The sequence below is a fragment of the Mastomys coucha genome, unplaced genomic scaffold (assembly GCF_008632895.1).
Source record: "Mastomys coucha isolate ucsf_1 unplaced genomic scaffold, UCSF_Mcou_1 pScaffold3, whole genome shotgun sequence".
NCBI lineage: Eukaryota > Metazoa > Chordata > Mammalia > Rodentia > Muridae > Mastomys > Mastomys coucha.
In genome coordinates this window covers 47586060-47613324 of record NW_022196909.1, presented here as the reverse complement: position 1 = coordinate 47613324, position 27265 = coordinate 47586060, and the positions used below count along the sequence as shown (strand labels likewise).

The following is a 27265-nucleotide window of genomic DNA, read 5'->3' as shown; positions in this document are numbered from 1 at the left end:
CTGTTCAGGTGCTATCCCCGAGCCACACCTGCTGTTCAGGTGCTGGACCGCTGAGCCACACCTGCTGTATATTTGCCTCTTGTAATGAGACCAGGATTCACTTTCAGGGTAAGGTACCTGCCCTTTGCCTCTTTCCACCAAGTGGCATGCCTGTGTAGTTGGCTCCTCCTGCTCTTGCCGTAACTTCACCTCCACACAAGCAACGACAGTCGACAGTGTAACCACGGCTTTCCATCAGAGGAAGTGATTATTAGAACAACTATTTGTTTGTTTGTTTGTTTTTGTTTTTCGAGACAGGGTTTCTCAGTATAACCCTGGCTGTCCCGGAACTTACTCTGTAGACTAGGCTAGCCTCAAACTTAGAATTCCTCCTGCCTCTGCCTCCCAAGTGCTGAGTGAGATTAAAGGTGTTTGTGTAGTAATTTCTCCCCAGTGTTGCTTAGGGCCTTGGAGTGGTGGTGAGTGCCTTTAATTCTGGATGGGTCCCTTGAGTCTGAGGCCATCCCGGGCCACACTGCTTACTGGTGGTGTGATGCACACGTGATCCTAGTGCTCTGGAGGCTGTGGCAGAAGTATTGCCAGGAGTTTGAGGCCAGCTTGCTCCACACGACAAGACCTTGTCTCAAGAACACCCTTCCTCCAAAGAAAAAGAGCACACTGTTGTATAGTTGTACAAGTTATAATTGTAGCCCCTGGGAGGTGGCGGCCGAGGCTCCGGAGTTCAAGGTCACTTTAGCTCTGGGTGGCTTGAGACTAACCTGAGATTCGAGAGGCCTTGCCTAAGAAGCAACCAAAGTCCCCAAGGTGTTATCAGTGGTGATAGATTTGATCTGACTCCAGTGCTGATAGCTTTCAAGTAGCTGGTTCTTACCCAGGAGGTGAACAAAGGAACCTTTATACGTTCCTTTTAGTGTATTAGGGACGGGAAGGGCTCATCAGTTAAGAACAATGGTCACTCTTGCAAGAGGCTCAGGGTTCAGCCTAGAGGGGCTCATGTGTAGATCCCTCGTGGTTCAGGTGATGCCACACTCCTTCCCCTCCAGCGCTGGTCACCTGTGCCTTTCTCTCATAGGTGTCTCTGCGAACAGACTTACGGGTGGCGCCATGCAGCTCACCTTCCGCAGGATGGCGTTTGACTACTACCCCTTCCACTGGGCAGGTTAGAGAAACCCAGCATGTTCTAGCAGGGCCCCAGACCTGAGGCTAGACCTGACCAGCCAGCTAAAGGGTGCTGGGTACTGCTGCATGTGCTTAGGGGTGCTTGAAATCTTTCTAAGATGACATCTGCAAACTGGGTGGTCTCTCAGCCCCTCAGGATCAATAGGTTTAAACCTCTCTAGTCCTGAGCCAGGAGCAGCCCCTTAGAGCCCCTTAGGGAATGAGAGTTAGACTTGGGGCTTGGAAGAGTGTGGTGCTCTCAGAACACACTTCCTTCTCATCCCAGGAAACTCTGAGTTGGGGTTGGATGTAATTCTGGATTTTGACTCTCCTGACAGGAAGAGATGACTGGGGCACTGGACTGGGCTGCAGTCCTGGGCTAAAATCGAGTTCCTCTTCATCCCGCAGGTGACAGCTGTAAGCACTGGGTGCGGCACTGCGAGGCCATGGAGACCCGAGGCCACTGGGCCCAGCAACTGGTGACAGAGTTTCAGAGTCAGGTGGAGAAGCAGTGTGAGGGGAGCGGTGTGAAGTCACCATGGCAGCTGGGGGTAGACCCTCCCTTCCGGAGGAAAGCAGGCAGGTGTTAGGACCCCGAGGAGTCTAGTTGCTCAGCCTTCTGCTGAGTGGCTTTGATAGCTGGTGGAGATGAAGCACTGTCTCTTCACCCGGCTGCTCCTGGTGTGAGGCCTTTTCTTCTGGAGCCCCCTCTGTCCATCAGTAGCTCGAGCTTACAGGGCCGGTCACGGAGTTCCCACGAGGGAGCTTGGGCTCCTTTTGCTTCTTCATGGCATTACTGACCCTGGGTTTTACTTTCTCAATTTTATTAGTAATGAGCAATGAATGTTCCTTTTCTTTTCCTTTTTATTTAGATTCCTTCTCTAGTCCTGGAAAGAGCCCTCTGGACAAATGCCCTACGCAGGGCCGGCAAGCTGCCTTTGGGTCTCCGGCATGGAATCGCTTACGTTCTAGCTGCCTGGTTGTACGAGTAGATGACCTGGACATCCACCAGGTGAGGACACGGAACATTGCGGGTGTGGGGTGTTGAGCAACAACACGAACCAAGATATAGAACCCAGGACCCATTGGCCTCATTCCTGAGGAGGTGGCCAGTTTGGCCCGTTGCTGTTGATCGTGGCCTCCGCGAGAGGCCTTGGCTTGTCTTAGAGTGTTATATTACAGTCTCCTGCTGAAACGAGCTTGGGCTGGCTACACGGGACCAATCCCCAAGCCGAACAGCAGAGCGGCTAGAGGATAGTGCAGAGCCCACATGAAAGTGCCTGGCCTATGTGTGGACGCCTCCCCTCGGGGAAGGCCGGGGATGGTGGCGGAGGCCGGGATCCTTAGGAAGCCGTGTTGTGGGCACAGTGACACAGGCTCACTGGGACTTGTGGTTACTTAGGTCTCCACAGCTGGGCAGCCAAGTAAGAAGCCGTCCACTCTGCTTTCGTGCAGCCGCAAGCGCCACCACCTCCCGGCTCAGGTGGCCGCCATCCACGTCCAGTTCACAGAGTATTACTTCCCGGACAATCAGGAGCTTCCAGGTAAGCTGGGTTGCCGTTTCCTCTGACGACGCTCTTCGCTTTTGTCAGCATTGAGGCCGCTGTGTACTTGTGGCAAGTCTGTTTTGTTAAAGTTAAAACTCTGCCCTGGGGTGAGGGCTCAGTAGAGTGCTTGCCCAGCGTGCATGATTGACTGTGGAGATGCACATCTAAAATGTCAGCACTCGGGGAAGTGGAGGCAGGAGGATCAGAAGTTGATAGTCTCCTGAGGTCATCCCTGGCTACACCGTGAGTGTGAGGTCAGCCTGGAATCTGTGAGACCCCGCCTCCAAAGCAGAGGAAGGAGAGCCCTGCCGTGCACAGGGCTGCTGTATGTTAGCCGTGCTGTGCACAGGGCTGCCGTGTGTTAGCCGTGCCGTGCACAGGGCTGCCGTGGTGTGTTAGCCGTGTGTTAGCCGGGCTGTGCACAGGGCTGCCGTGTGTTAGCCGTGCTGTGCACAGGGCTGCCGTGTGTTAGCCGTGTGTTAGCCGTGCTGTGCACAGGGCTGCCGTGTGTTAGCCGTGCCGTGCACAGGGCTGCCGTGGTGTGTTAGCCGTGCTGTGCACAGGGCTGCCGTGTGTTAGCCGGGCTGTGCACAGGGCTGCTGCGTGTTAGCCGTGTGTTAGCCGTGCCGTGCACAGGGCTGCTGTGTGTTAGCCCTGTGTTAGCCATGCTGTGCACAGGGCTGCCGTGTGTTTGCTGTTGGGATAGTACAACTTGCTGGTCAGTGAGAGTCTAGCTACCACCTTGTACGTGACATTCTGTTTTCTCTGCTTCCAGTTCCCTGTCCCAATCTCTACATCCAGTTAAATGGGCTGATGTTTACTGTGGATCCCGTCAGCTTGCTTTGGGGAAACCTCTTTTGCCTAGATTTATACCGAAGCTTGGAGCAGTTCAAAGCCATCTATAAGCTGGAAGATTCGAGGGGGAAAGATGAGCACTTGGATATCCGACTGGATGCATTCTGGTTGAAGGTAGGGCCAGAGCTGGACTCTGTCCCTTATGGGGAGACACATCTCCAAGGTTGTGAGCCGTAGTTGTGCTGTGTCTACTTGGCGGAAGCAGGAAAATCGGCTTCAGATGCCACGTGCTTGCTTGCGTGGCCTTAATTGTCTCATGTTTTCTCTCTCTCTCTGAAGGTGAGCTTCCCACTGGAGACTAGGGAGCTGGCAAAGCTGCATCGCCCCCAGGCCCTGGTGCTGTCCACCTCAGGCATGATTGCCACCAATACCCGGCATGCCCCGAGCTGCGGCTGTCCAGACCTCCAGAGTCTCTTCCGGGGCTTTGCTGCCACCGAGTTCTTTCGTTCTAGCTACAGTCACTTTCCCAAGGTCCCAGGGGGCTTCAGCCTCCTGCACATGCTCTTCCTGCACCACGCTTTCCAGATGGACTCCCTTCCAGCCCAGCCCAGCTCCCTCCCTCCTCCGAGACCAGCGGCATCCCAGGATCTTTGGTCCCTACATTTTAGCCAGATCTCCTTGGACTTTGAAGGCACTGAAAACTTCAAAGGCCATACCTTGAATTTTGTGGCTCCCTTCCCGTTGTCCATTTGGGCCTGCCTTCCTCTCCGCTGGCAGCAAGCCCAGGCACGGAGGCTCCTTTTGGCCTCAGAGGGGAGGCTCAAACCCTCGGCCAGCTTCGGTAGTCCCGTGCGCTCGGAAGCCCTTGCCCCCGAGTCTGTGTCCCATCAGAGGTCAAAGACCGAACGAGATTTGAAGAGCCTCTCAGGGTCTTCAGAACTTCCAGAGGCTATGAGAGGTGACGCTGGTGTGGATCACAAAGGGCATGTGGCAGAACTGGAGGATGTGGCAGACGTTCACATGCTTGTACACTCCACTGCCCACGTCAGAGTGAGGCTCGACCACTACCAGTACTTAGCCCTGCTGCGCCTCAAGGAGGTGCTGCAGGGTCTTCAGGAGCAGCTGACCAAGGACACAGAGGCCATGACTGGGTCTCCCTTGCAGGACCAGACAGTGTGCATTGGCGTTCTCTTCCCCAGTGCTGAGGTGGCTCTCCTCATGCGCCCTGCCCCTGGGACTGCTCATGCGGACTCTGCAGGCTCAGACACCACCAGCCTCATAGACTCAGAGCTGTCGCCATCAGAGGAGCGGGAGCCGAAGTCTGATGGCTCCTCAGACCTGGGCCCAGTAAGCCCTGAGAAGGTGCTGAGGGACAGCAGCGCTGACAACCTGGCTGCATCCCGGGAGAGGCTGCACGGTGATGGAGAGCTCCAGGACTTGGGTCCACTCGCACAGCAGCCAGCAGGGAAGAGTCATGAGGCAGTCGAGTCTCTACAGGCCAAGAAGCTGAGCCGAGCTCAGAGCGCCAGCTCACCGGCTGCGTTGAAGCCCCCAGCGGACAGGGATGCCGCTCTGAATGGCCAAGGCGAGCCCGTACCCTTGAGGAGCATTGAGGGGGAACTGTCCAGTGCTATTCACATGACCAAGGACGCCACCAAAGAGGCTCTCCACGCTACCGTGGACCTCACCAAGGAGGCCGTGTCCCTGACTAGGGACGCCTTCAGTTTGGGGAGAGATCGGATGGCTTCTACCATGAACAAGATGTTGTCCTTGCCTCCTGCCAAGTAAGTGCCCCTCAGCTTTCTGAGGGAAACCTCTGCTTTCCCTCCACTGACCACTGGGCTCCCTGCTGTGTGCGCTCGTAGAGAAAGATGGCTTCAAGTCAATGCGTGCAGCTCTTCAGGGGGTAGCCTCAGTAACGACCCACATTAGGCTGTATTAGGCATTGGTATTCTTGCTGTTGCTAAGGAAACCAAGGCCTAACAAATGCTAGGCAAGTACTGTTAGCACCTAGCCCAAATAATTGTGTGTTTGCTTGTGTTTTGAGACAAGACAGTGTCTTACTGTAATCCTATTGGTCTGGAATGAATGCCCTCCCTCCCCCTTCTTTTACTTTTTATTTATTTTTTATACTGAAACCAAAGTTTTATTAGTGCTGAGACAGCGAGATAGTTTACAGGTAACCCTCTTCTGGCCTCGTCGTCTTGAGTCTTGGCATCACAGGTGTGTGCCACTGTGCCTGACTTTGCTGTAGTAATCATGGCAGTGGTTATCTTGTAATTCATTTGTTAAATTCGATGACCAGACAGACTTTTGTATTTTCAGGTTTTGGTTAGGGAATTGCTGCGTGAGAAGGGAGGCTGTGCTCCTGGGCTCGCCTGCTGAACAGAGGAGCTGGCCTTCACGCTCGCTCTGCAGCAGCCCCTGTCTGCCAGAGCGGTGCTCTGGTGCTCTGACTGTGGCGGGTCCTGTGCTAAGCGCTAGAGACAGAGCAGGTTAAGGAGAAACACAGAGAGGTGTGGTCAGAAGGGCGGGGACAGCGGCCTTCCTGTGAGTTTCTGTGGTCTTGGGAAGGACGGTGCAGCATGAAGAGCCCCTTCTGGGCGTTTGGTGGCTCACAGGCCATGGTGTCAGAGCTTCTTTTCTTCTTGTATTGAATACATTTCTTTTTGTGTATGGATGTTTTTACCTGCATATAAGTGCGGTGCCTAAGAAGGCCAGCACATGGAGTCAAACCGCCTGGGGTTGGGTTTAGAGATGGCTGTGAGCTGCTGTGTGGGTGCTGGGAATTGAACTCAGGTCCTCTGGAAGAGCAGCTTGTAAGAGCAGTGGTGCTCCTCACCAGGGCTCACCTCTCCAGCCCTCATGGCTCATTTTCATGTGGGTGGGCAAACCCCGAGCTCACCCATCCATGTAGTCTAACTAGTTAGCTTGCCTGTCTCTGCCTTCCAAGCCTGAATTACTGGTGGGATGCCATGTACACTGGCATTTTGTGGGCTCTGGGGATCTGAACTCTGGTTCTCATACTGTGTGGCAGATGCTCTAGCTAAGGAACTGTCTCCTCCGCTCCTTAGAGCTTTTTTCTGTATGAATTGTCCTAAGGGGGTCTCTAAGTGATGGCTGTGTGTGTAGTGCCTGCAAGGGTAGTCAAGCCAAGGACTAAGGAGGGGAAGCGGCCAAGGATCTGAGGAGGGCAGGGGATGGCTTGATTGGTTTCTCCATGCTGAGCATACGCCTGGAATGTTAACACACTAGTCAAGTGGGGGAGCTTTAGACCTGCTGTCCCCCCATTTCTAACCAGAAGACCCCACCTCAAGATCTGTTGTTAAAGCAGCTGAGGAAGAAGCCTGGCAGATACACACGCACTTGTGCATACACATCAGCGTGCATGCACACACACACACACACACACACACACACACACACACACACAGAGTAAAGGGGACCAGTGGTATAACAACACCAGACTGAAGGTCTGTGTGAGCCAGGCTCTGCCTTTAGTGTCAGATCTTTACCCACTGAGTCCCTGTACTCCTGTGGGACACATACAATACCACGCCCACTTCATCCTGAGGAGACGGCTCAGCAAGGCCAAAGCTCGCTGTCCTGCTCCTCTGGAACATGAATTCTTACCGTTTTATTAAAGACCAGAGGCAGTTTACCTACCCTGCACTCGTCTCCCAGAGCAGCGGAGGAAAGACTCGTGGAGTGGGGCTGCAGAGTGGCTCAGCCTTTAGAGCTCTGGCTACCCATGCCACCCTCAAGTCAGGCAGCTCAGGCTTCTGGAACTTAGTTCCAGGGGATCGGACACCCTCTTCTGGCCTCAGGAACCATGCATCTGTGTATGCATGTGCACACGTGCCCGCCCCGCCCCCATGCTTAGACTCTGGAGCGCATGCAGGCGGCTCTGAGCCACTTACTATCACCAGCTGAGTGAGCTGCTGGGTGGTGGTGATTTTTTTTTTTTTTTTTTTAAACACAGGGAGGCCATGGCCAAGTCAGATGAGGGGGTGGTGGCCCCAGTGAGTGGAGGTGCTGCCCGGCTTCGGTTCTTCTCCGTGAAGAGAACAGTCTCTCAGCAGTCGTTTGATGGTGTCTCATTGGACAGCAGCGGCCCCGACGACCGGATTTCGGTGGACAGCGATGGCAGTGACAGCTTTGTGATGCTTTTGGAGTCTGGTAAGTGGGAGCCCGGCTGCCTTATCCCGAGAGGGCTCTCTGTGGCCGATGCGCACACCAGCAGGATTCAGGTGGAGCGGAGCTAGAACAGAGCAGACCCTTTCCTGACTGAACAAAAGAGAGAAAACCGAGTACCTCTGTTCATACGGCTTTCTCTCCACGTTTCCTGGGTTATTTTTATATTTACATTTTGGGGTTCATAATGGGGTGGGTGGGGGGCACCTTATGCAATCCTCTATTGCTCTGCCTCTCAAGTGCTGGGGTTACAGGCATACGCCACCACTCCCGTCTCTCTTACAGGTCACTGTTTAATACTTAACCTAGGAAGGTCTTAGTCTTAAGACCACGAGATCAATTGACCAGGGTTGGTTTTGCATCTGCTGTCAGTGATACACGTTTGCTATCTGATCTTTGTTTTGCCTGTGTATTTTTTTTATTTTGAAAAATTTTTATTGTTTACATTTATTATTTATATTTTTATATTTTTATATTGATTTGCACGCATGATTTTTTTGTTTTTTGTTTTTTTTTTTTTTTTTTTTTTTTTTTTTTTTTTTTGGTTTTTTGAGACAGGGTTTCTCTGTGTAGCCCTGGCTGTCCTGGAACTCACTCTGTAGGCCAAGCTGGCCTTGAACTCAGAAATCCGCCTGCCTCTGCCTCCCAAGTGCTGGAATTAAAGGGGTGCGCCACCACCGCCCGGCACGCAATGATTGTTTTGTCTGAATATATGTAAGTTTACCATGTGCATGCCTGGTGCCCTTGGGGGCCAGAAGAGCGTTCTGGGTGCCCTGGGACTAGAGTCAGGGGCCATTGTGAGCTCTGTGTGGATTCTGGGGTTCTAACTTGGTCTTTTGCAAGAGCAGACAGTACTCCTAACTCTGAGAAATTTGTCCAGGCCTTGCCTGTGTATTTTATTGTTGGAATATTACTTGAAGCTTTTTGTCTGTTGATATAACGATTAACTTAACTTAATACACACACATACACACACACACACACACACACAATGTATATGGGTGTGTTTTCCTTCTAGTATGTCTGTGTAACGTGTGTACAATGCCATGGAGGCTAGAAGAGTGTCAGATTTCCTAGAACTGTAGTTATAGATGTGAGCCACCATGTGGGTACTAGGAATTGAACCCAGGTCCTCTGGCAGAGCAGCCACTACTCTACACAGCTGGGCCATCTCTCCAGCCCTTCATCCCCATATGTTGATTAACTTTTTTTTTTTTTTTTAGATTTATTTATTATTATAAATAAGTACACTGTAGCTGTCTTCAGACTCACCAGAAGAGGGCATCAGATCTCATTGCGGATGGTTGTGAGCCACCGTGTGGTTGCTGGGATTTGAACTCAGGACCTTCAGAAGAGCAGTCAGTGCTCTTACCCGCTGAGCCATCTCACTAGCCCTGTTGATTAACTTTTAGCAGTTAAATTTGTCACTTTTGGAAGACACGCTCTTAGCTAATCAAAATAGGAACTTTTTAAATGATCCCTTTAGAATATCTGAAGAGCATATTTCTGTCTTTCTTTTTGCTATTATTACAACACTGTGCTTGGCATTGCTCTAATTGAGCTCTCAGCATGCTGAGCAAGCGTTCTGCCACGGAGTGGCAGTCACACCCTTGGTCCCTTCCCGGCTTCCTTTCCCTTTCATTGGATAGTGAGGAATCGTAGTGTCTGTGTATATGAGGAGACATGTCATGCCACATGTACCTCGCTACTCTCCTGTCCAGCCGAACAGTTATTACCCTGACATCATCTTTATGCTCTCATCATTGACTGCTTTCCAGTAACTGTCGATCTGTTTGCGACATGCCTGGTGTCTTCTACCCCACATGAGAAGTGACAGCGTGTGGTTTGTGCCTTCTGTCCCTGCTGTCTCAAGTGACGGGTTCTCTTGCACATGCGTACACACATTCTCTGTTTTCATTGGACAACAGGCACTTGTTGGTTGAGTGACTTGGTAGTTGTGAATGGGCCACCATAAACACGGCAGTGCACATGTTCCTTGGGTAACTACTGAATTCCTTTGAACATAGCTGAAAGTATTAAAAGTCATGAGTAGGTCATGTGGGAACTGTTAGTTCAGAGGGCTGCTGCTGTCCGTTTGCCTGCACTGAGTTCCATTGCCCCACTGTGCTGGGGTGGATTCCCTCTTTTCCACATCTGTCTTTGTTTGCGCCCCCTCCCCGCTCTGGTTTTTTGAAAGAGGGTTTCTCTGTTTCTCTGTGTAGTCCTGGCTGTCCTGGAACTCGCTCTGTGGACCAGGCTGGCCTCAGACTCACTCGGGAGACCCACCCGCCTCTGCCTCCCGAGTGCTGGGATAAAAGGGGTGTCCACACAGCCCAGTTTTTCTCCACATTCTTGCCAACACTTGTTCTGTTTTGGGGGGATGGCATTTTGGGGGTTGGCATTTTAAAAAGTTGTTTAATTGTCTTTAATGTTGTGTCTCTATGGGTATGTGCATGTAAGCACATGTAAAAGGAGGCCTCTGGAGCGGAAGTCACAGACATTGTTAGCCTCTGGGAACAGAACCAGGTCTTCTGCAGGAGCAGCCAGTGCTGTTAACCACTGAGCCATCTCTTTGGTCTCTGCTGTTTTGGCTTTTGAGTCCTCACTGTGTAGGCTTGCTACACAGACCGGAGGTTTTAATGTGTGTAGTGAAGAGTTTCCTTTGCAGCCCAGCACACTGACTCTGTGACATATGTTACCCTTCGTATATCCATACCGCATGCTGACGGCCTGTTGGCCCCAGAGGGCACAGTTGGCCCCAGAGGGCACAGTTGGCCCCAGAGGGCACAGATGGCCCCAGAGGGCACAGTTGGTCCCAGAGGGCACAGTTGGCCCCAGAGGGCACAGTTGGCCCCAGAGGGCACAGATGGCCCCAGAGGGCACAGATGGCCCCAGAGGGCACAGTTGGCCCCAGAGGGCACAGTTGGCCCCAGAGGGCACAGTTGGTCCCAGAGGGCACAGTTGGCCCCAGAGGGCACAGTTGGTCCCAGAGGGCACAGTTGGCCCCAGAGAGCACAGATGGCCCCAGAGGGCACAGTTGGTCCCAGAGGGCACAGATGGCCCCAGAGGGCACGTAGGTTGCTGCTGCTTAGACCTGGGTTAACTTTGACCAGATACATTGCACTTTAAAAACACAACAGTCCTCATATCCATCAGCTCTCTTCTGGTTCGTTTTATTTGTTTTCAGAGTTGTTCCTGGTTTAAGAGGTTAAATGTGAACAGATCTTTCTGACTTCTGAATTTAAATCTTTCATTGCTTTCTTCTTCATGCAGAGTCTGGCCCAGAGTCTGTTCCACCAGGATCTGTGACAAGCGTCTTGGATGACAGTGGCATTCAAGGGAGCCCTGTTATGGATAGTGGTGGCCAGGGGTTGCCAGAGTCCAACAGCTCAGCGTCAGCCAGTGGAGACCTCGTCCTGCATTCGGTCAGGCGCCCTGCTTTGTTCGTGCAGAGGGTAGGTTCTCTGCCAGGCGCAAAGCTTGGGACTTAAAACTAAGAGAATCTCTTTTGACAGGTGTCAGTTCTGGTCCTGAAGGTGAGTGAAGTCTCACTTGGGATTGAGGTTCGTGGCGAGGATCTGGCCGTAGCCTTGCAAGCAGAGGAGCTGGCCCTGCAGCAGCTGGGCACCGTGGGACTCTGGCAGTTTCTACATGGAGAGTGCCTAGGTATGGGTGATGGCCCTCCCACAGCTGTGGGATGTCCCCAGGTGGGAGAGCTTTCGGCACCCGGCCGTGTAAGGGCAGCGGCTGTAGGCTTCGCAGTTGTCTGTCAGTCTGTCTGTAGTAGGCCTCCTGGGGCTTGCCCTGTGCTTCATGCTCCCTGGGTCGTGTCCACCCTCACCTCCAGGCTTAGCCAGGAGTGGCCTCTCTGTCGTTCCCGCTCGTTCCTGGTTGTTTATAGACAAGGTCTCATTTATGCAGTCCATGCTGACTTGCTGTTTAACTGTGTGTCTCAGGCTGGCCCACAATTCCTGATTGCCCTACCGGGGCCTCCTGAGTTGTTAGCTCACTGGCACGTGTCACTGTACCATCTCTGTCCCTGTTTGAAGTAGAAGTACTGTGGTCATCTTTCCTGGCGCACATGTGCAGGAGTTTCCCTAGCACTGATTCTAGATCGGTAGAGTGATCACTAGAAGCTTCAGCTTCTCTAGGTGGTTGTGTTCCAGTCTTTCCCTGAATCATCCTGCACACATAAACTGTCCCTCAGATAAACACCAGGTGGTCCTTTATGGCGTTTGGAGGGATTAGCATGGCCAGCTGGCAGATGTGCGTATCAAGGCGTTAGAGAAGGCGATGCCCGGGGGCAGGGGTTGCGCGTCTTGTTTAGGCGCTTTTGCTGTGCCGTTAGTCCAGTGCCTCAGATCTCACAGGCAGGCCTTTTCCCTCATCTCTGCCTTGAGGGGCATTCTAAGAGAGTCTAAGCCCATGGGCTCAGCCCGCCTGGCTTCGGCCATACCTTTGCTATACAGATGGTGGTGTGACTTTGAGCAAGTCTTTCTTTCTCTGACTCAGTTCACCTCGATGAGACTGGGTGGTGCTCATATGTTGGTGGAGGGTCGTCAGGAGTATTGGGTGTGGCTCAGGGGCTTACAGTAGTCCCAGGTTAACGTGTCTTCCTCCGCTCTCTTCCCATAGGCCCAGGCTTTCAGGAACCCTCAGATCTGAAGACTGACCCCATCAGGCCTGCTGTAGGTCTGCGCTTTGAGGTGGGGCCTGGTGCCGCTGTTCATTCCCCACTGGCCACACAAAATGGCTTCCTTCGGTTCTTACTTCGGGGCTGTGACCTGGAGCTCTTCACCTCAGTGCTCAATGGTCTGGGGCCTTTCCTGGAGGATGAGGACGTCCCGGTGGTGGTCCCCATGCAGATTGAGCTCCTGGACTGCAGTGTCACTCTCAAGGTGAGAGGACCATGCTTGCCTGGGCTCTGTAGCCTGGGCTCTGTAGCGGCAGTGTCTTCCATGCTGTCGCACAGCGTGGAAAGCAGTGAGGAGGCGGGGTGCACTCTGCCACAGCTACTGGAAGGTAGCGCGGGTAAAGGCCTAGCTTGGGGTAGACAGCCGGCTCTGCTGGTGAAACGCGCCACTCCAGTGTAAGGTGTCTGGGTGAGCTAGCACGGTGCTTCAATGGGCAAGCACATCTGCTGGCATGCCTGGTGAACTGAGTCTAACCTCTGGGACTCACATGCTAGAAAGTAAGACCCCATTCCCACAAATTGTCCTCTGACCTCCACATGAGAGCCCTGGAGTACACACACAAACACACACTCAGAGATACATGTGTAAGAAATAAATTAATTAATCAATTCAAACAAAACAAAAGAATATCTGGAGAACTGCCGGCTTCAAAGTGTCCCGAGCTGGGTGGGTAAGTCACGTGGTTCCCCTCTCCCCTGCAGGATGATATCCCTCCGGTCTACCCAACATCCCCTGGCCCTGTCCCCATCACTCTGGCAATGGAGCGCCTTGTGCTGAAGCGGGATGACGATGGTGTGTTTCATCTTGGTGGTGAGTCAGGCTTCTTGGCTTCTCTGCTCTTTCTCTGCTAAGCAAGTAGGAGCTGTCTGGCTCTTGACAGTTATTTGTCAGTTAAACTAGTTGTTATTTCTCTAGCTCCTGCTCAGGACAGACCATCGGCTGATGTCCCTGAGAAGCTGCAGCCCCCTAAAGAGCAGGTGTTCCTGGTGCCCCTGGGCCAGGGCTTGGGAAGCCAGGTGAGGGCCTCATTAGGCGGACACCTCTCATAAGCATCCAGGGAGCTCTAACTGTGGGAGCAGCCAAACTCAGGGTCCCAAAGGTCGCCTGCAGATTGCAGCAGCTTCCAGAGGAGACGACAGCTGCTGTACCCACGTGTTGGTGGGGTGGCCACTGCTGTTCCTGTCCCTGTAGCTGATGGGCTCTGCGGAGAGACCCAGGCCCTTGGGAGACGGTTGGAGGTCTTTAACCCTTGCCCTGCTGGGCTTCTGTTGCATTCCCCTCTCCAGTCTCCTTATTGGTGGTGGTTCAAGAAGACGCTGCTGGGTTCCCTAACGGTGAGCTATTCTTCCCTCAGGAGAGAGAATCAGCTAGCCTACAGCGAGAGCTTATGGACACCAAACAAGCGCTGGACATTGCCAACCAGGACAGGGAAAAACTGCTCCAGGAGATTAGGAAATACAACCCTCTCTTCGAGCTTTGACAGCAGCTCAGCCATCTGGGCTACAGAGAGAAGATATCACCAGCAACAGTGCCACCTAGGACAGGTGCCGAGGAGCCAGTGAGGAGCCAGCGGGGTTGGGAGCACACAGTTTACTCCTTCTGTGCTTCCTGCTGGCTGCCAGCCTGGGCGGAGGACCCGGCAGAGTGCGGCTGCGTCCCTGGCCCTGCACCGTGTCTTGCCATTAAGTAGCCTTGTAGTCTCTGCACACTAGAGGAATCTTCTCTGCATCGTAGGGCATTTCCCCTCCTGGTGTCACGGCAGTGCTGTTTGCTTCCTTCATGGCCTGTATGAACGAGTGTCCCCGAGTCATGCACACAGCCACCAAAGATCCCATGTCCCGGAGCTTCCTACGGCATACCTGAAAGGTCCTTGGCCTGAGTTTGGGGTAGATCAGGAAGCAGCTCATGCTCGGGTCAGGGCAGGGGTCAGGGCGATGCGGACTTGCCTAGCTTGGAATAGGAGCTAGGCGTGTGTCACCTTGGTTGATGTTTCGGGTCAGGCTTTCCTGTTGCATTTCTTCATTGTGATGCTTTGACTGTGAAGTGGCCAGGCCATCTTTCCCTGCACACGAATTGGCTTGAGATTTAAGTGAGGACAGTGCTCAGCCGGAGCATGATGAGTAGGGACACGGTTCCTGTTGGTCACCTGCTTCCTCAGGGCTGCTGCGTCTCTCTGCCTGTGCTGACTTAAGCACTTGGTAGTCTGGGAGCTGAATGTTCTTACGTTAGGCTCGAGACTCAGCTGAACTGAGCAGCACCCGGCTCCGTACGCTGCCTCACTCCCTATTACTATGGCTTTTTAAAATCATGGCATTTCAGCTTAAGCAAAACCAAAACCCTTCTAGGTTTCCTTCTGGCCCTATAGGAGTTTCCCCTTCCTCTGATTGTCAAAGCCTGGCTCTGTGGCCTGCTGCCTGTACAGAGGCATAGTAGCCCCGACTTGCTGTGAGCCGGTGATGCCACCGAGTCCCAGTTATGGCTGAGGGGATGGAAGGAGAAGCACTAGCCCATGTAAAAAGGGACACATTTATGGAGGAATGAGGTCACGTTTGTTCAGACTTGCAGGAGCCAGTCATGTTCCTCACTACGGCAAGTTTCAGAACACCATGTCTTATATATAGGATTGTGGTTTATGGCACGGAGACACATTACAGATTTGGGAATAACATCTTCTGGGGACAGTGTTACCAGGCGAGGGTCCCTCATTTCAGATTTCTATAAATGACCTCAGACTTTAAGTGAAGTCATTTATATTAAATGCCATACAGCTTATAGACAAGACCACGAAAAGTAGACCAGAAGAGACACAGCCATAAAGCCACAGGGATGTGAGCAAGGCTGTGAACAGGCAACATGATGGGAGAGGCTCAGCACAGTGGAGGGCTGGGGTGCAGCTCAGCACGGGTGAGTGGCACGTGTGAGGGCCTGGGCTCACCCCATGATCACAAACACTATCACAAAAATAAAGATTGTGCGCATCTAAATTACTACTGCTACTCCTACTGCTGCTACTACTACATCATACTCAGGAAAGAATCCAGAACCCTGCTGAGGGAGCAGGGAGCAGGGATCAGTGTGACGCTGTGGCCTAAAGCCTGAGGTGTTCCAGCACCAGGGGGGTGACTCCCCAGCCACTGGGCACTTGTGTTGTATTTATTTGTCTAGGAGATGGAGAAGAGAACAGACAATGGTGTCCTGCAAAGGTGAACGCCAAGAGGAGTGGGGGACCACGCAGTCAGGACTGGGGACCCAATCTTGAAACATTAGTTCTGGGGCCCTGTCACTGCCTCAGGGAAAAGAAAGCACTTCTAGGCAAGCCAGAAACTTGAAGGACTCGTTGGAGAAGTGGAGAGAAGGGAGAGCCAGTGACTAGAGAACAGAACTTTGCTGCCTCAGAATCACTTGAAGTCACATCCCTTCCTCTTCTGTTACTGCATCCCCCGCCCCCAAGGGAAGATTGCTGGCAAACACGTGGTGTACTTTACCCTTGAGCTTGCAGTAGAAACCCATTTTGTGTCGAGGATAATGCCTTAATGGCCAGGTCAGATTTTTGAGCTGAGGGAGTCTCTAGTCCACGTGCAAACAGATGTAGGGCTGGCTTCCTTTATGTTTTGGCCTTTTACGTCTTGAAACCATCCTTCAGAAAACATGGTAAGATGATTATTATTCCATAGCATTTCAATAATGTCTTGTAATTCCATTCGCCTATCCACTAGGGGATGAACAGGAGGGACTTGGCCATAATGAAACTGGCTGTGTGGATCTCCAGGGTAAGGGTAATGGAGAACACAGAGTAGGACAGCACATTTGGAGTTTAGCTGTGAAGTTGCCGTTTGCAACCTGAAATAATACCTCAGGAAGACTCCAGGAGGGCCCACACCCCTGTCCCTTAGAGCGTGCAGTTATTGCACGTGGGCCTCAGCTGTAAAACTCTGGCTGTGTCATCTGTGATTGTCTAAATTTCCTGTTTACATGCATGTACTGGGAATATGGTGCAGACTCAGAGTTGAGTCTGCTAACTGGGCTGCAGAGATGTCCATCTCTAAGTCATTTTCAGTGTACTGGAATGATTAATGGAGTCTCTGGTGGAGCCAACATGGCTTCTCTTTCCCCAAGAGGCATTTTCAGTTTTATTTCCTGACCTTACTGTGCTGAGAGAATAGGGTCTGTGAAGTAGAAAGGGTTGATACCCCACCTCACGGAGGACCCTGGAACCAGGTATCTGCAGTGTCTTCCTGGTAGTCTCTCCTTAGGGGCTCCAGAGGTGGCACCCTGCCAAGGTGGGAACTTTCCATTCCAGGCCCTGCTTGCTTTCATCTAGCTTGACGCCTACGTTACCACCCAGGCTAGCAGAGTGACATCTGGTCTAACCTGTGACAGCTGGGACTTGAAGATAGGCAGTGCACCGTCGTTCGGGTGACCAGGGCCTTACAGGTGCCGCATCGTCCAGTCTACCTCTCCAGGGTGGGTATGGAGAGTGGCTGTTAATGTAGAGGCATCTTGCCCCATGGCACAGGGAAATACTTGGTTACTTTTAACGATGAGGCCTAGCTAAGTGGCCAGGCCTGAGATCCGAGCTTCCTGTTGTGTTGTGTTCCTTCCTTACCGTGCATCCTTTATCAAAGTAGACATAGCTCCTGTGTGTTAAGAATTTCCTATTGCAGCTGTGAGGAATTTTTTTTGTGTGTGTCCGTTTACTACTTTCCGGTCAAGAGTGCGCCTGAGTCTTACACGCTTTTTGTGGAGTGCCCCACGGAAGTATCCTCAGCACTGGCGGAGCCAGTGAGTGTCAGTGTGAGCTCTTAAGTTCAAGCAGTCAAAGTACGTGAGTCTGAGCTGTTTCCCTAACTCAGGGTGCTAATAACAAAAGACGTGCTCAGGAAAGCTGCAGAGGAGGACATCTCCCAGCCCCGCGTCCCGTGACACTCAGCAGCACCCCGGAAGCGGGCCCGTGGATTGCCAACTACATCAAGGCAGCCTTACTACTGCCAATCACTGTCAATGATGTCCTTTCATTCTCCTAGGAAGGCAGTGAGAATGGATACGGTGAACTGAACCTTGGTCAGTATTGGCAAAGTTTACTGTCGCAATAGCTAATCCAACCCTTGAGTGTACTGGTTCTGTGAACCACTTGAAAAACAAATTAAACGATACTGTTAAACAGCATTGGTCCTCGAGTGTCTGTTATATGATAAACGACACTGTTAAACATCACTGGTCCTCGCGTGTCTGTTATATGATAAATGACACTGTTAAACAGCACTGGTCCTCACGTGTCTGTTATATGAGTTGAAGTAGGCAAGCTTTTATGTGGTTTTAAGATTCCTTTTGCTATGCACCAAGTTGACCTTGAACTCGTGATTCTCCTGGTCAGACATGGGATTTCCATGGCTCTAACAGTGCTTGCCTAGTATGCATGGAAGCCATCAGACCAGTCGACCCCAGCCCTGTATGAACCAATCCAACATGGTGGCACACACCATAATCCTCATACCAGGGAGGTAAAGGGAAGATCCTAAATTCAGGTTGTCTTCTTGCTTACATAAATACTTGTAAGTTTTTTTTTTTTTTGTCTGTCATGTGTGTCCATACCTGTGGAGGCCAGAAAAGGGATTGCATCCTCTGGAGCTGGAGTTATAGCAAGTTGTCAGTGGCCTGATGCAGGTGCTGGGAACTGAACTTGGATCCTCTACTCTTAACTGCTGAGCATTCTCTCCAGGTCCAAGTTTAAGGTTCTCGTGGATATGGGAAAAGGGGCCAGGTGTGCTGGTCACTTAGTAACTCAGAGCCCTAGGCAGGCTCTTGCGTTCAAGGCCAACCTGGTTAACATAGTAAGTTCTAGACCAGCCAAGGCTATATAATGAGAGCCTGTCTCAAAAACAGATTTTTCTTTTTTCCTACCAGGCAAAGTGGTGCTCTGTGTGGTTGAGACCAGCCTGGTCTACACAATGAGTTCCCTGAGGTTTTTGTTTTTTTTTTTTTAAAGTGGATGGTAGTGACACATGTTTTTCATCCCAGCATTTGGGAGGTAGAGGTAGGCATATCTATGAGTTCAAGGCCAGTCTGGTCTACAGAGTGAGTCCTAGGACAGCCAGGGCTACACAGAAACCCTGTCTTGAAAAACAACTTAAGAGTTCAGGACAGCCAGGGATATACAGAGAAACCCCATCTTAAAAAAAAAAGAAAAAAAAAAAAAGAAAAAAAAAAGTAAAAAAATTTTAAAAAGCCAAGTTTTATTTCAACACAGGAAGTGTTTTGTTTGCAACAAAATCAACTTTCCCACACAGGTTGGAAAAGTTTAATGATCCCTCACAAAATACACAGGAGAACCTGAAATGTCACTGGTGAGAAGCTGCCACGGTGGCTCGTCACAGCAGATGATTGCAAGTTTGTGTTTTGAAAACCAGAGTAAGAAACAACCTGGATCTTGGCAACTTTAGGCTTCAATGTGAAGCCACTAGAGTTTTCTCTGAAACCATCTCCCTCTCCAGAAGATACTAATGTCCCTCTCCAGAAGATACTAACGGCCCCTGTATATTTTTTCTTCAAACTAGCCAAGAGTCAGTGAAATTCTTCTACATGCCCAAGGACAGTCGGTGATTGACTGAAGGCAAGTCTGAGTCACACTGCATGTCTTGTGGGTGTGACAGAAACATTAAAAGCCGCATCATGCGTCCTGGGAGCACCACCAACAAAGCCCCAGTACAGGAGCCCAGCTATGAAAAGTCTGCAACAGTCTCCATTAGATTTAGAAGAAGGTGATTTTCTTGTGCTTTGAGTTGGGGATTTGTCCCTTGGACTTCAACCTCCGGACGGCCTCCCTCATGTGCTTGGGCTGCAGGGGTGGCATTTCTCCCCATTTCTCACACACGTCCAGGGCTGGTGTGGGGAAAAGAAACAGTATCATCATCACAAGATTTACTAATCATGACTCACGCTGTAATTCTGTCAGGCCAGGTGTTTTCCTTAAGAAAACACTGTAAGTGGGCAGTAGTGGTTCACGTCTTTAATCCCAGTACTTGGGAAGCAGAGATAGGTGGATCTCTTGTGAGTTTGAGGCCAGCCTGGTCTACAGAAAAGGTTCTAAAACTGCCAGCCAGGGCTACACAGAGAAACCCTGCCTCAAAAAAGCATCAACCGGCCCCCCCACCTCCCTAATAAAGAAAAAAATAAAAAAGGATGTTCTAAAGTATCTCTCACTGGCTTTTGCTCTATCACACGGGGTGTATTATACCACAAGCTGGAGATTAGCAATGAGAAGCAAAACGCTCTCCCCTGATAGAGGGAGAGCTCTCAGTAGGGCACGCTATTAAGGCATTGCTTCTAAAGCAAGGTCTGCTGATGAAAACTACAGAGCTGTCTCCCCGTCACCCTGGGCTGAGAGGACTTTCCTAGATGGCTCATCCCACGCCCTCTCGCTCCACCCACCTTGTACTAAAAATAGCCATGTTCTCCTCAGGACGAGGCTCCCTATAGGGTTAACCTGTAGAGCAGCTGGGAGCTCCCACAGACCCTCACATGCCTTGGTGGAGGTATTCTTGGAAATAAGATCCCCATGGGAGCAGCACAGGCTGTGACCACTACTCACCTTCTTCTACCACCTCCCCGACAAAAACTTTAGATATGCCAGACATGGCAATCACAACATTCTGAGACACAGAGGTGCCAGTGATGGACTGGATCAGCTGGGGAGGAAGAAAGAAAAAGCTGGTGTTCATATGGTCAAGGGCTGGCCTGGGATGTGCCAGGAAATGACGGCTGATAGCCAAAGACCTGGGGCTACAGTGATGGCTCACTGTAAGAAGAGTGTCCTTCGAGAGGACCAGAGTTCAGTTCCCAGCACCCATATTGGGTGGCTCACAACCACCTCTACCTCTAGTTGGATCTGCTGCCCTCTTCTGGCTTTCATGGGCACCCACACACATGTGGTATTTACTTACAGACATTTAACGTTAAAAAACAGCAAAACAGTCCCAAACCCGCAGAAGTTAACGGTCATTCACTTGCTGGAGTCGGCCAGATGGCAAGAGGTGACTGATGCCTAGGTGATCCCTCCCAAGCAATCTCATGTGCACCTCACTTCAGAACACGGATGGATACAGCTGTGGCGCCTAGCTTCTTCCTAGCACAGCGGGAAAACGAGTGGAGCGCATTCTTACCCTTTTAATGGCTGCCTTAGGGAAGGCTGACCGGCGGTACATTTCGTAACGGTTCAGCTGCTCCTCAGAAAAAGAAGAGACCAGGATTCTAGACATGAAATTGAGCCATTAAGAAGGTTAATGAGAATGAACGCTAAAGCCCTCAGCCATCCAACACAAGCCTCGGACCAACACTGCTTAAGGGGTCACTAGCTTGGTGCTTGTGAGAAATGGCAACATTTCCATCCCTAAGGAATTCTGGAAAGGGAAAAAGGAAACACGGTTTCATTAAACACAAAAGCAGCTGGGTATGGGGGTGTATACACCTTGCTTTTTCTAAGAGACAGCAATGTGAAGAGAAAACATTCTATTCTATGCTGACTGTATTTCACAGACAGTAAATATCTATTACAAAAATTATGTTCAAATCAAGGTTCTTCAGTATTAAGTTTACAGGAAAATGAAGGATAACCTTATACTTCTGATCCTCCTGGTTCTACCTTCCAGAGAGTAGTACCCCAAATGTGCCAGCACATCCAATTCCTGAATGCTTTGCAGACAGTCTACAAATGGAGCTCCAGCCTTAAATTATTGGGTCTATTTACTATGCGTGTGTGTAGAGGGGACACCCACGATGAAAGACAACTTGAAGAAGTCAGCCCTCTCCTTCCATCATATGGGTCCTGGGGATTGAACTCAGGTTGTTAAGCTTGATGGCAAGTGTCCTTACCTGCTGGGCCACATCACTAGCCCTGTACTTCTTTAAATAAGTAAATGTATATATCAATGTAAGTCTGTTTGCTTGTGTCTGTGCAGTTTGTGCAGGTATCCACTGAAACCAGAGAGAGTGCCAGAGCTCTTGGAACTAGAATTATAGGCATTTGTAAGCAGCGTGATTTGAGTGCTGGGCCTTACTGGCCCTGTTAACGCCGATGGCTCTTAACCTCTGAGCAGTCTCTCCAGTCCCCTTTATTCTTTATAGTTAATTCTTTTAAATAAATAAAAAGATGGCTGAGCTAGTTTTAGAAGATGAAACATCACTTAATAGGAAATTCACAAAAATATCAATGGCTAATCAAGCCGGAGAAAAAACAAACAAGCAAAAACCCCCAAACCTTAAGTATTACCAAGGAACCTGAAATGATCAATTAAGATCACAGTGTTCATAAATCTAGAAATATGTTGAGAAGCCTTTGAAGTGTTTTACAGGTAGCTCATCATAGAAAAAAAGGGATAAGATATAGAGATGTTCCCAAAGATGGAACATGATATTATTAAAAGAAACAAAATAAAAAAATCCTAGCCAGAATAAGTGCAGGGACTGATGGTATGTCTCACACACAGGTGAGATGCAGTGCAGCCAGGAGACACTGACATTCATGAGGACACTGTCTGCACAGATAGCCCAGACACTATCTTGGGATTAGCTCTAGCAGCTCGATTTTGTGCTTTGTTTGTTTGTTTTCTGAGTTATTTGCAATGAGTCTATATTTACTGAAAAGGAAAAACACTGACCAAATGTAGTATAAAAACAAAAAAATTTGAAAAAGCAACTATTTAATGTCTTTACATGTATGTATTTACTTTGTGTCTCTCAGGAGCATGCCCTTTTGGAGGTCAGAGGACAGTTTCCAGGAACTCATTCCTCCTCCCACCACATGGTTTCCCACAATCAAACTCAGGTCACTGGGCTCGGTGGTGAGCCAGTGATGCCACCTTTACCTGGCATCTTCCTGGCCTGAAGTTATATCCAGGCACAGTGGCTCATGCCTATTACCTGAGCACTAAGCAGGCTAAGGCAGGAGGATCAGTTCGAGACTACCTTAAGCCTCATGAGCCCTTACCTCAAAAGCAAACAAAAAAGCGAGTAAGAGTGAATGTACAGAGTGGAGTTAGAGCCTGAACTGGGGAAGGTTAAGACTCACTGCATCTTCTGAATCTCATCTTCGTCCACCTTCTGCTTCTTCTCCTTCTTGTCCTTGGTGTCTAGTTTCAGCTTTTTGGCTGCAGGAGTAAGTAATGATGAGTCTTCCCTCTCGACTGCTGTTAAATCTGAGACATCCCGACTCTTGAGCTGGAGACATGGACAGACACTCTTATTACGTTCTCAGCACATGTCTGAAGCTTGGGCAAGGTCAGCAAACACCCTCCACTTTCCAGCCCAGCAACTCCGTCCAGGCAGTATCTCTTTGGTTGTAGGCACTGCCTATGCCATCTGCATAAGAGGCAGTCCATCTCTTGAAGGAAGACTATAGTCCAGCTGGGAAAGGGAATGAATAATCCAATTTCCCAGCTTAGCCATGATTTCATAGAGGCCCCGCATCTGTTCATCACATTATGGGAGAAATGCCAAGGATCTGAACAGCCACTCTCTCTCCGGTGCACCCTTCCAGCCTCACTCCATGGATGTCGGCACAGTCCCCACAGGATGTGTCTTGGGAGCACCACCATCAACAGTGCTCTGTTCTTCTGATCCTTTCTCTGTTGGATCATCAGAGCTTTCCCAATACTAAACTAGAAACTTTTTTTTTTAATAATATGAGACAAGAGTCTCTCTGCATAGCCCTGGCTGTCCTGGAACTCTCTTTGTAGTCCAGGCTGCCTTGCACTCAGAGAGCCACCTGCCTCTGCTTCTAGAGTGATAGGAATAAGGCTGTGCACCACCATGTCCAATCAGAAACCTTTTTTTATCTTTTGTAATGTAAAACAAGGTCTCATTTTGTAGCCTGGGCTGCTGGCCCAACACTCCTTAGTCTCCACCTTGTGGAAATTGTCTTGCTTCAAGCCTCCTTGTTGGGATTTATAGACTTGAACCACTATACTGAGTTTAAACTAAAAACTGCAGATAGCTCAGGGGTTAGAGCACTGGCTGTTCCTGCAGAGTATCTAGATTTGATTTACCAATACCCATATTTTAGCTCACAGTCATTGGCAATTCTAGTTTCAGAGGATCCAATGCCCTCTTCTGATTTCTACAGGGAATGTGCCAGGCACATACATGGCAAACAAATATACACAGGCAAAACATTCATATAATAAAAATATATTTTTAAAAGCCCACAAAATTTCAATTATGCACATCTCTGCTTACTGTGTGGGGGTCTGCAAGTGGACAACTTTGTGGAGATGGATCTGGGAACCAAACTCCAGTTACCTAAGCTAAAAACTTTTTTTTTTTTTTTTTTTTTGGTTTTTCAAGACAGGGTTTCTCTGTGTAGCCCTGGCTGTCCTGGAACTCACTCTGCAGACCAGGCTGGCCTCGAACTCAGAAATCCTCCTGCCTCTGCCTCCCAAGTGCTGGGATTAAAGGCGTGAGCCACCACCGTCTGACTAGCTAAAAACCTTTTGAAGATGTTTATCATTTACATTTCTCTTCACATAAGCACTTAACAGTTTTATTCACAAGAGTAACCCAAACTCTGCCCTGACCAACTTACTATATATATATATAAAGTACTACACATGTATACATATATATAATGTATGTGTATATATATAATATACTATATATATATGTAATATATTTATATGGGACTGGAGGTACAGACACTGCTGTGGGCCGCCACAAGTGATGGGAATCAATCTAGATCCTCCGACAGTGCTCTCAACCACTGAGCCGCCTCTCCACCCACACCCTACCCCACCCCACCCCACTCTATTTTTTTCTTTTTCCCAGGAGATAGGGTCTCACTACGTATCCTTGGCCAGCCCATAACTTTCTTTATAGACCAGGCTGGCCTTAAACTCACAGAGGCTGCAGCGACTGCTGGGACAGAGATGGCAAGTGCCCCAAATACACACACACACACACACACACACACACATACATATGTATATATATTGTTTTTTCGAGACAGGGTTTCTCTGTATAGCCCTGGCTGTCCTGGAACTCACTCTGTAGACCAGGCTGGCCTCAAACTCAAAATCCACCTGCCTCTGCCTCACAAGTGCTGGGATTAAAGGCGTGTGCCACCACCGCCCGGCTTTACTATAAAATCTTAATATATCAAAACCCATTCATGAGATTTAATGGTGCCTTTAAAATGAAACTTATGTCGGGCAGTGATGGTACATGCCTTTGATACTAACCCTTGGAAGTCAGAGGCAAGGGGATCTCTGAGTTCGAGACCAGCCTGGCCTACAGAGTGAGTTCCAGAACAGCCAGGGCTACACTGTCTCAAAACAAACAAACAAAACAAAAAATAAACAAAACAAAAACAAAAAGCAAAACAAAACAAAAAGGAAGAAAAAAGGAATTTGTATTTAAACTCATACAGAGGGGGAGAGAAGGCCTTATCTGACAATCCTTTCAACTTATTTTCCCCTACTGATCTATGCATGTTTCTAACCTTCGTGCTTCAGATTTTCAAGTTTATCTGTCCTTAACTTTTTTCTCCCCCTTACAAAGAGTCATGGTGAATTCTAGCTCTCCCGGCTTTGGAAGCCAGCGAGCGTCAGAAGCTCACCCCGCGTACTCCTGCAGCCTTACCCACAAACTTCGACCTACCTCGCTCTCCTCCGCCGCGGCTTCTTTCAAGTCCGCCTCTCCATCCCGGTCGGCTTCCTCCGGGATTCCCTCAGTGTCGGCGGCGACCGGGGCCCCAGGAGTAGCTCTCGTCTCCTCTGACTCCCCTGGCTCCCCGCCTTTGTCTGTGGGCGACTCCCCAAGGCTGTCCATCGCGACAGAAGGGGGTCAGAGGCGACGGACGGCACCTCCGAGCTGGGGACAGTGAGCGGCGCCCGCTCTTAGGGCTGGTCGTCGCGCGGAGGTGACGTCACGCCACGGCTCCCGGGAGGGGCCATTTCCAGAAGCGCGTTTGCCGCGCCGAGGATTTTCGTACCCAGAGTTTGTCTTAACGGGAAAGAAATATAGACGTCTAGATCCCCCAGCTTTAGGGAAGAAGCGCTTTTGAAAGAGAGACTCCTTTTACATCCGTTTACCGAGAGACTTCTCTTTTCTTCTCCTTGCTGGGAATGAAATGCCAATTAATCCTTCTTTAACTTGACTCCTACAGCGCCAAGTCGGGGAACAGGGAGAAAACTCCGGCTGGCTGCTTGCTGCTGCCCTGGATAGAGCAACTCCGGCAGCGACTCAACCACGTCGTTTCCAGGGAACTGACACCCCCGGCTTGCGGTCCACCTTCTGTCTCCGCAAGCATCTCTAATGCCCACAGAATGTAGCCAATGGTTTCATTCAACGCTTCAACTATTGGCCACCCGCCTCGCTTCAGAACAGGGCTAGTATCCGGAGAGGGGGGGGGGGACAGAAAAAACAAAACAAAACAAAACAGAAAAAACCAATCGTCCTTTCCTAATTACATTTTCCCGCTCAGTCCACCAATATTAAAAATTGGAACTGGTTCCCCAAATCTGACTTTTAAAATGTTTTCTCACGACAACTAAGAGAAAGAAGGTCTCTGCTGAGCATTTTTCTGAAGGGGTTAGTGGGATGGAGCGTGAGGATTGTGCCTGTTAAAAAGATTTCTGGGCTGGCGAGATGGCTCAGTGGGTAAGAGCACTGACTGCTCTTCCGCAGGTCCTGAGTTCGGATCCCAGCAACCACATATAATGAGCTCACAACCACCCATAATGAGATCTGACGAGGGTGTGTCTGAAGACAGCTACAGTGAATTACGCTGGATCGAATGGAGCTGGAGCGAGAGGTCCTGACTTCAATTCCCAGCAGCCACACACATGATAGCTCACGGCCATCTGTACAGCTACAGTGTACTCATACACATAAATAAAATAAATCTTTAAAAAAAAAAAGACTTCTTAAATTTTTGTTGTTGTTTTTGTTTTGTTGGTTTTTCGATTCAGGGTTTCTCTGTGTAGCCCTGGCTGTCCTGGAACTTACTCTGTAGACCAGGCTGGCCTCGAAATCAGAAATACACCTGCCTCTGACTCCCAAGTGCTGGGATTAAAGGCGTGCGCCACCACAGCCCGGTTTTAAATTTTTTTTTCCATGTGTATGAGTGCTTTGCACGGTACCCTGGGAGGCCAGACAAGGGTGTCCCATCCGCTGGGACTGGAGGTACAGACAGACTGCTGTAGGCCGCCACAAGCGATGGGAATCAACCTAGATCCTCCGACAGTGCTCTCAACCACTGAGCCACCTCTCCACCCACGCCCTACCCCACCCCACCCCACTTTTTTTTTTCTTTTCTCCTGGAGATAGGGTCTCACTACACATCCTTGGCCAGCCTGTAACTTTCTTTGTAGACCAGGCTGGCCTTAAATTCACAGAGGCTGCAGCGACGGCTGGGACAGAGATGGCAAGTGCCCCAAGGCCAGTTGTCAAACTCTCCGGTCTTCCCTCCAGGAGGCAGCAGAGGGCAGGATCCCTCCAGCCTGGCTCTAGCTCCGCGCGCCCATCCCCGCATCCAACCTAACGCGTCTCGAATGGAATGGAAAACAGAGGTGCGCGTTACCCCACGCCTTTTGTTTCCACGGTGCCTGGACCGATGGCCGTGTTTCCCAGTCCCCATACCTTGGGGAAGGCTATCACTTGGGGAAGCTCTCACACCCGCACGCAACGCCTTCACCCATCTCTACCTGGGAGTCCCAGGGGCGGGCTCGCCGGGGCGTGGCTTTGCGCCGCCGGGCTGGGTCACCTGCGCGGCGGCGTGGAGCCACGCCCACTAGGTGGGCAAGGGGGCGGGGCGCGGGGGCGCGGTGACGCGTGACGCCGGATCCCGGAAGTGACGCGCCGCCGGGGCGGGGGAAGGCGAAGGAGGCG

General features: G+C 50.5%; 2 protein-coding genes across 5 annotated transcripts in view; one reads left to right on the top strand and one right to left on the bottom strand.

The window, feature by feature from the left end:
- The window catches only part of Uhrf1bp1 (UHRF1 binding protein 1), a 47753-nt gene extending 30199 nt beyond the window's left edge, over positions 1-17554 (top strand). The window contains exons 9-21 of one of the 2 annotated variants that reach the window (XM_031347227.1): positions 1073-1159; positions 1567-1737; positions 2031-2170; positions 2561-2702; positions 3481-3674; positions 3840-5284; positions 7483-7679; positions 10968-11119; positions 11210-11360; positions 12330-12592; positions 13090-13198; positions 13304-13404; positions 13743-17554. In XM_031347227.1, the coding sequence (XP_031203087.1) occupies positions 1073-1159; positions 1567-1737; positions 2031-2170; positions 2561-2702; positions 3481-3674; positions 3840-5284; positions 7483-7679; positions 10968-11119; positions 11210-11360; positions 12330-12592; positions 13090-13198; positions 13304-13404; positions 13743-13868 (3278 nt within the window). In that variant the 3' untranslated portion in view covers positions 13869-17554. The remainder of the gene's footprint in view (positions 1-1072; positions 1160-1566; positions 1738-2030; positions 2171-2560; positions 2703-3480; positions 3675-3839; positions 5285-7482; positions 7680-10967; positions 11120-11209; positions 11361-12329; positions 12593-13089; positions 13199-13303; positions 13405-13742) is intronic. The other variant, XM_031347226.1, reaches the window with a different exon arrangement.
- Positions 17555-18604: 1050 nt separating this feature from the next.
- On the bottom strand, positions 18605-27148 carry Taf11 (TATA-box binding protein associated factor 11). Of its 3 annotated transcripts, XM_031348138.1 has the most exons (7): positions 27017-27148; positions 25468-25764; positions 25034-25378; positions 22452-22600; positions 20548-20635; positions 19977-20073; positions 18605-19267 (listed from the first exon to the last, which is right to left on the bottom strand). In XM_031348138.1, exons 3-7 carry the CDS (start codon positions 25202-25204, stop codon positions 19137-19139), a joined length of 636 nt encoding a protein of 211 aa, XP_031203998.1. In that variant the 5' UTR covers positions 25205-25378; positions 25468-25764; positions 27017-27148; the 3' UTR covers positions 18605-19136. The 3 variants fall into 3 exon arrangements, with proteins under 3 accessions (XP_031203998.1, XP_031203996.1, XP_031203997.1); XM_031348136.1 differs by having other exon boundaries at positions 25034-25764; XM_031348137.1 differs by having other exon boundaries at positions 25034-25494; positions 27017-27147.
- Positions 27149-27265: the final 117 nt, after the last annotated feature.

Excerpts from the sequence above, each read along its gene's own strand:
- Taf11 (XM_031348136.1), bottom strand. The coding sequence starts at position 25,204 with ATGGACAGCCTTGGGGAGTCGCCCACAGACAAAGGCGGGGAGCCAGGG. Across the intron at positions 22,601-25,033 it reads CCGCGGCGGAGGAGAGCGAG|CTCAAGAGTCGGGATGTCTC; the intron begins GTAGGTCGAAGT and ends CCATGTCTCCAG. Across the intron at positions 20,636-22,451 it reads GATGAGATTCAGAAGATGCA|AATCCTGGTCTCTTCTTTTT; the intron begins GTGAGTCTTAAC and ends TTTCATGTCTAG.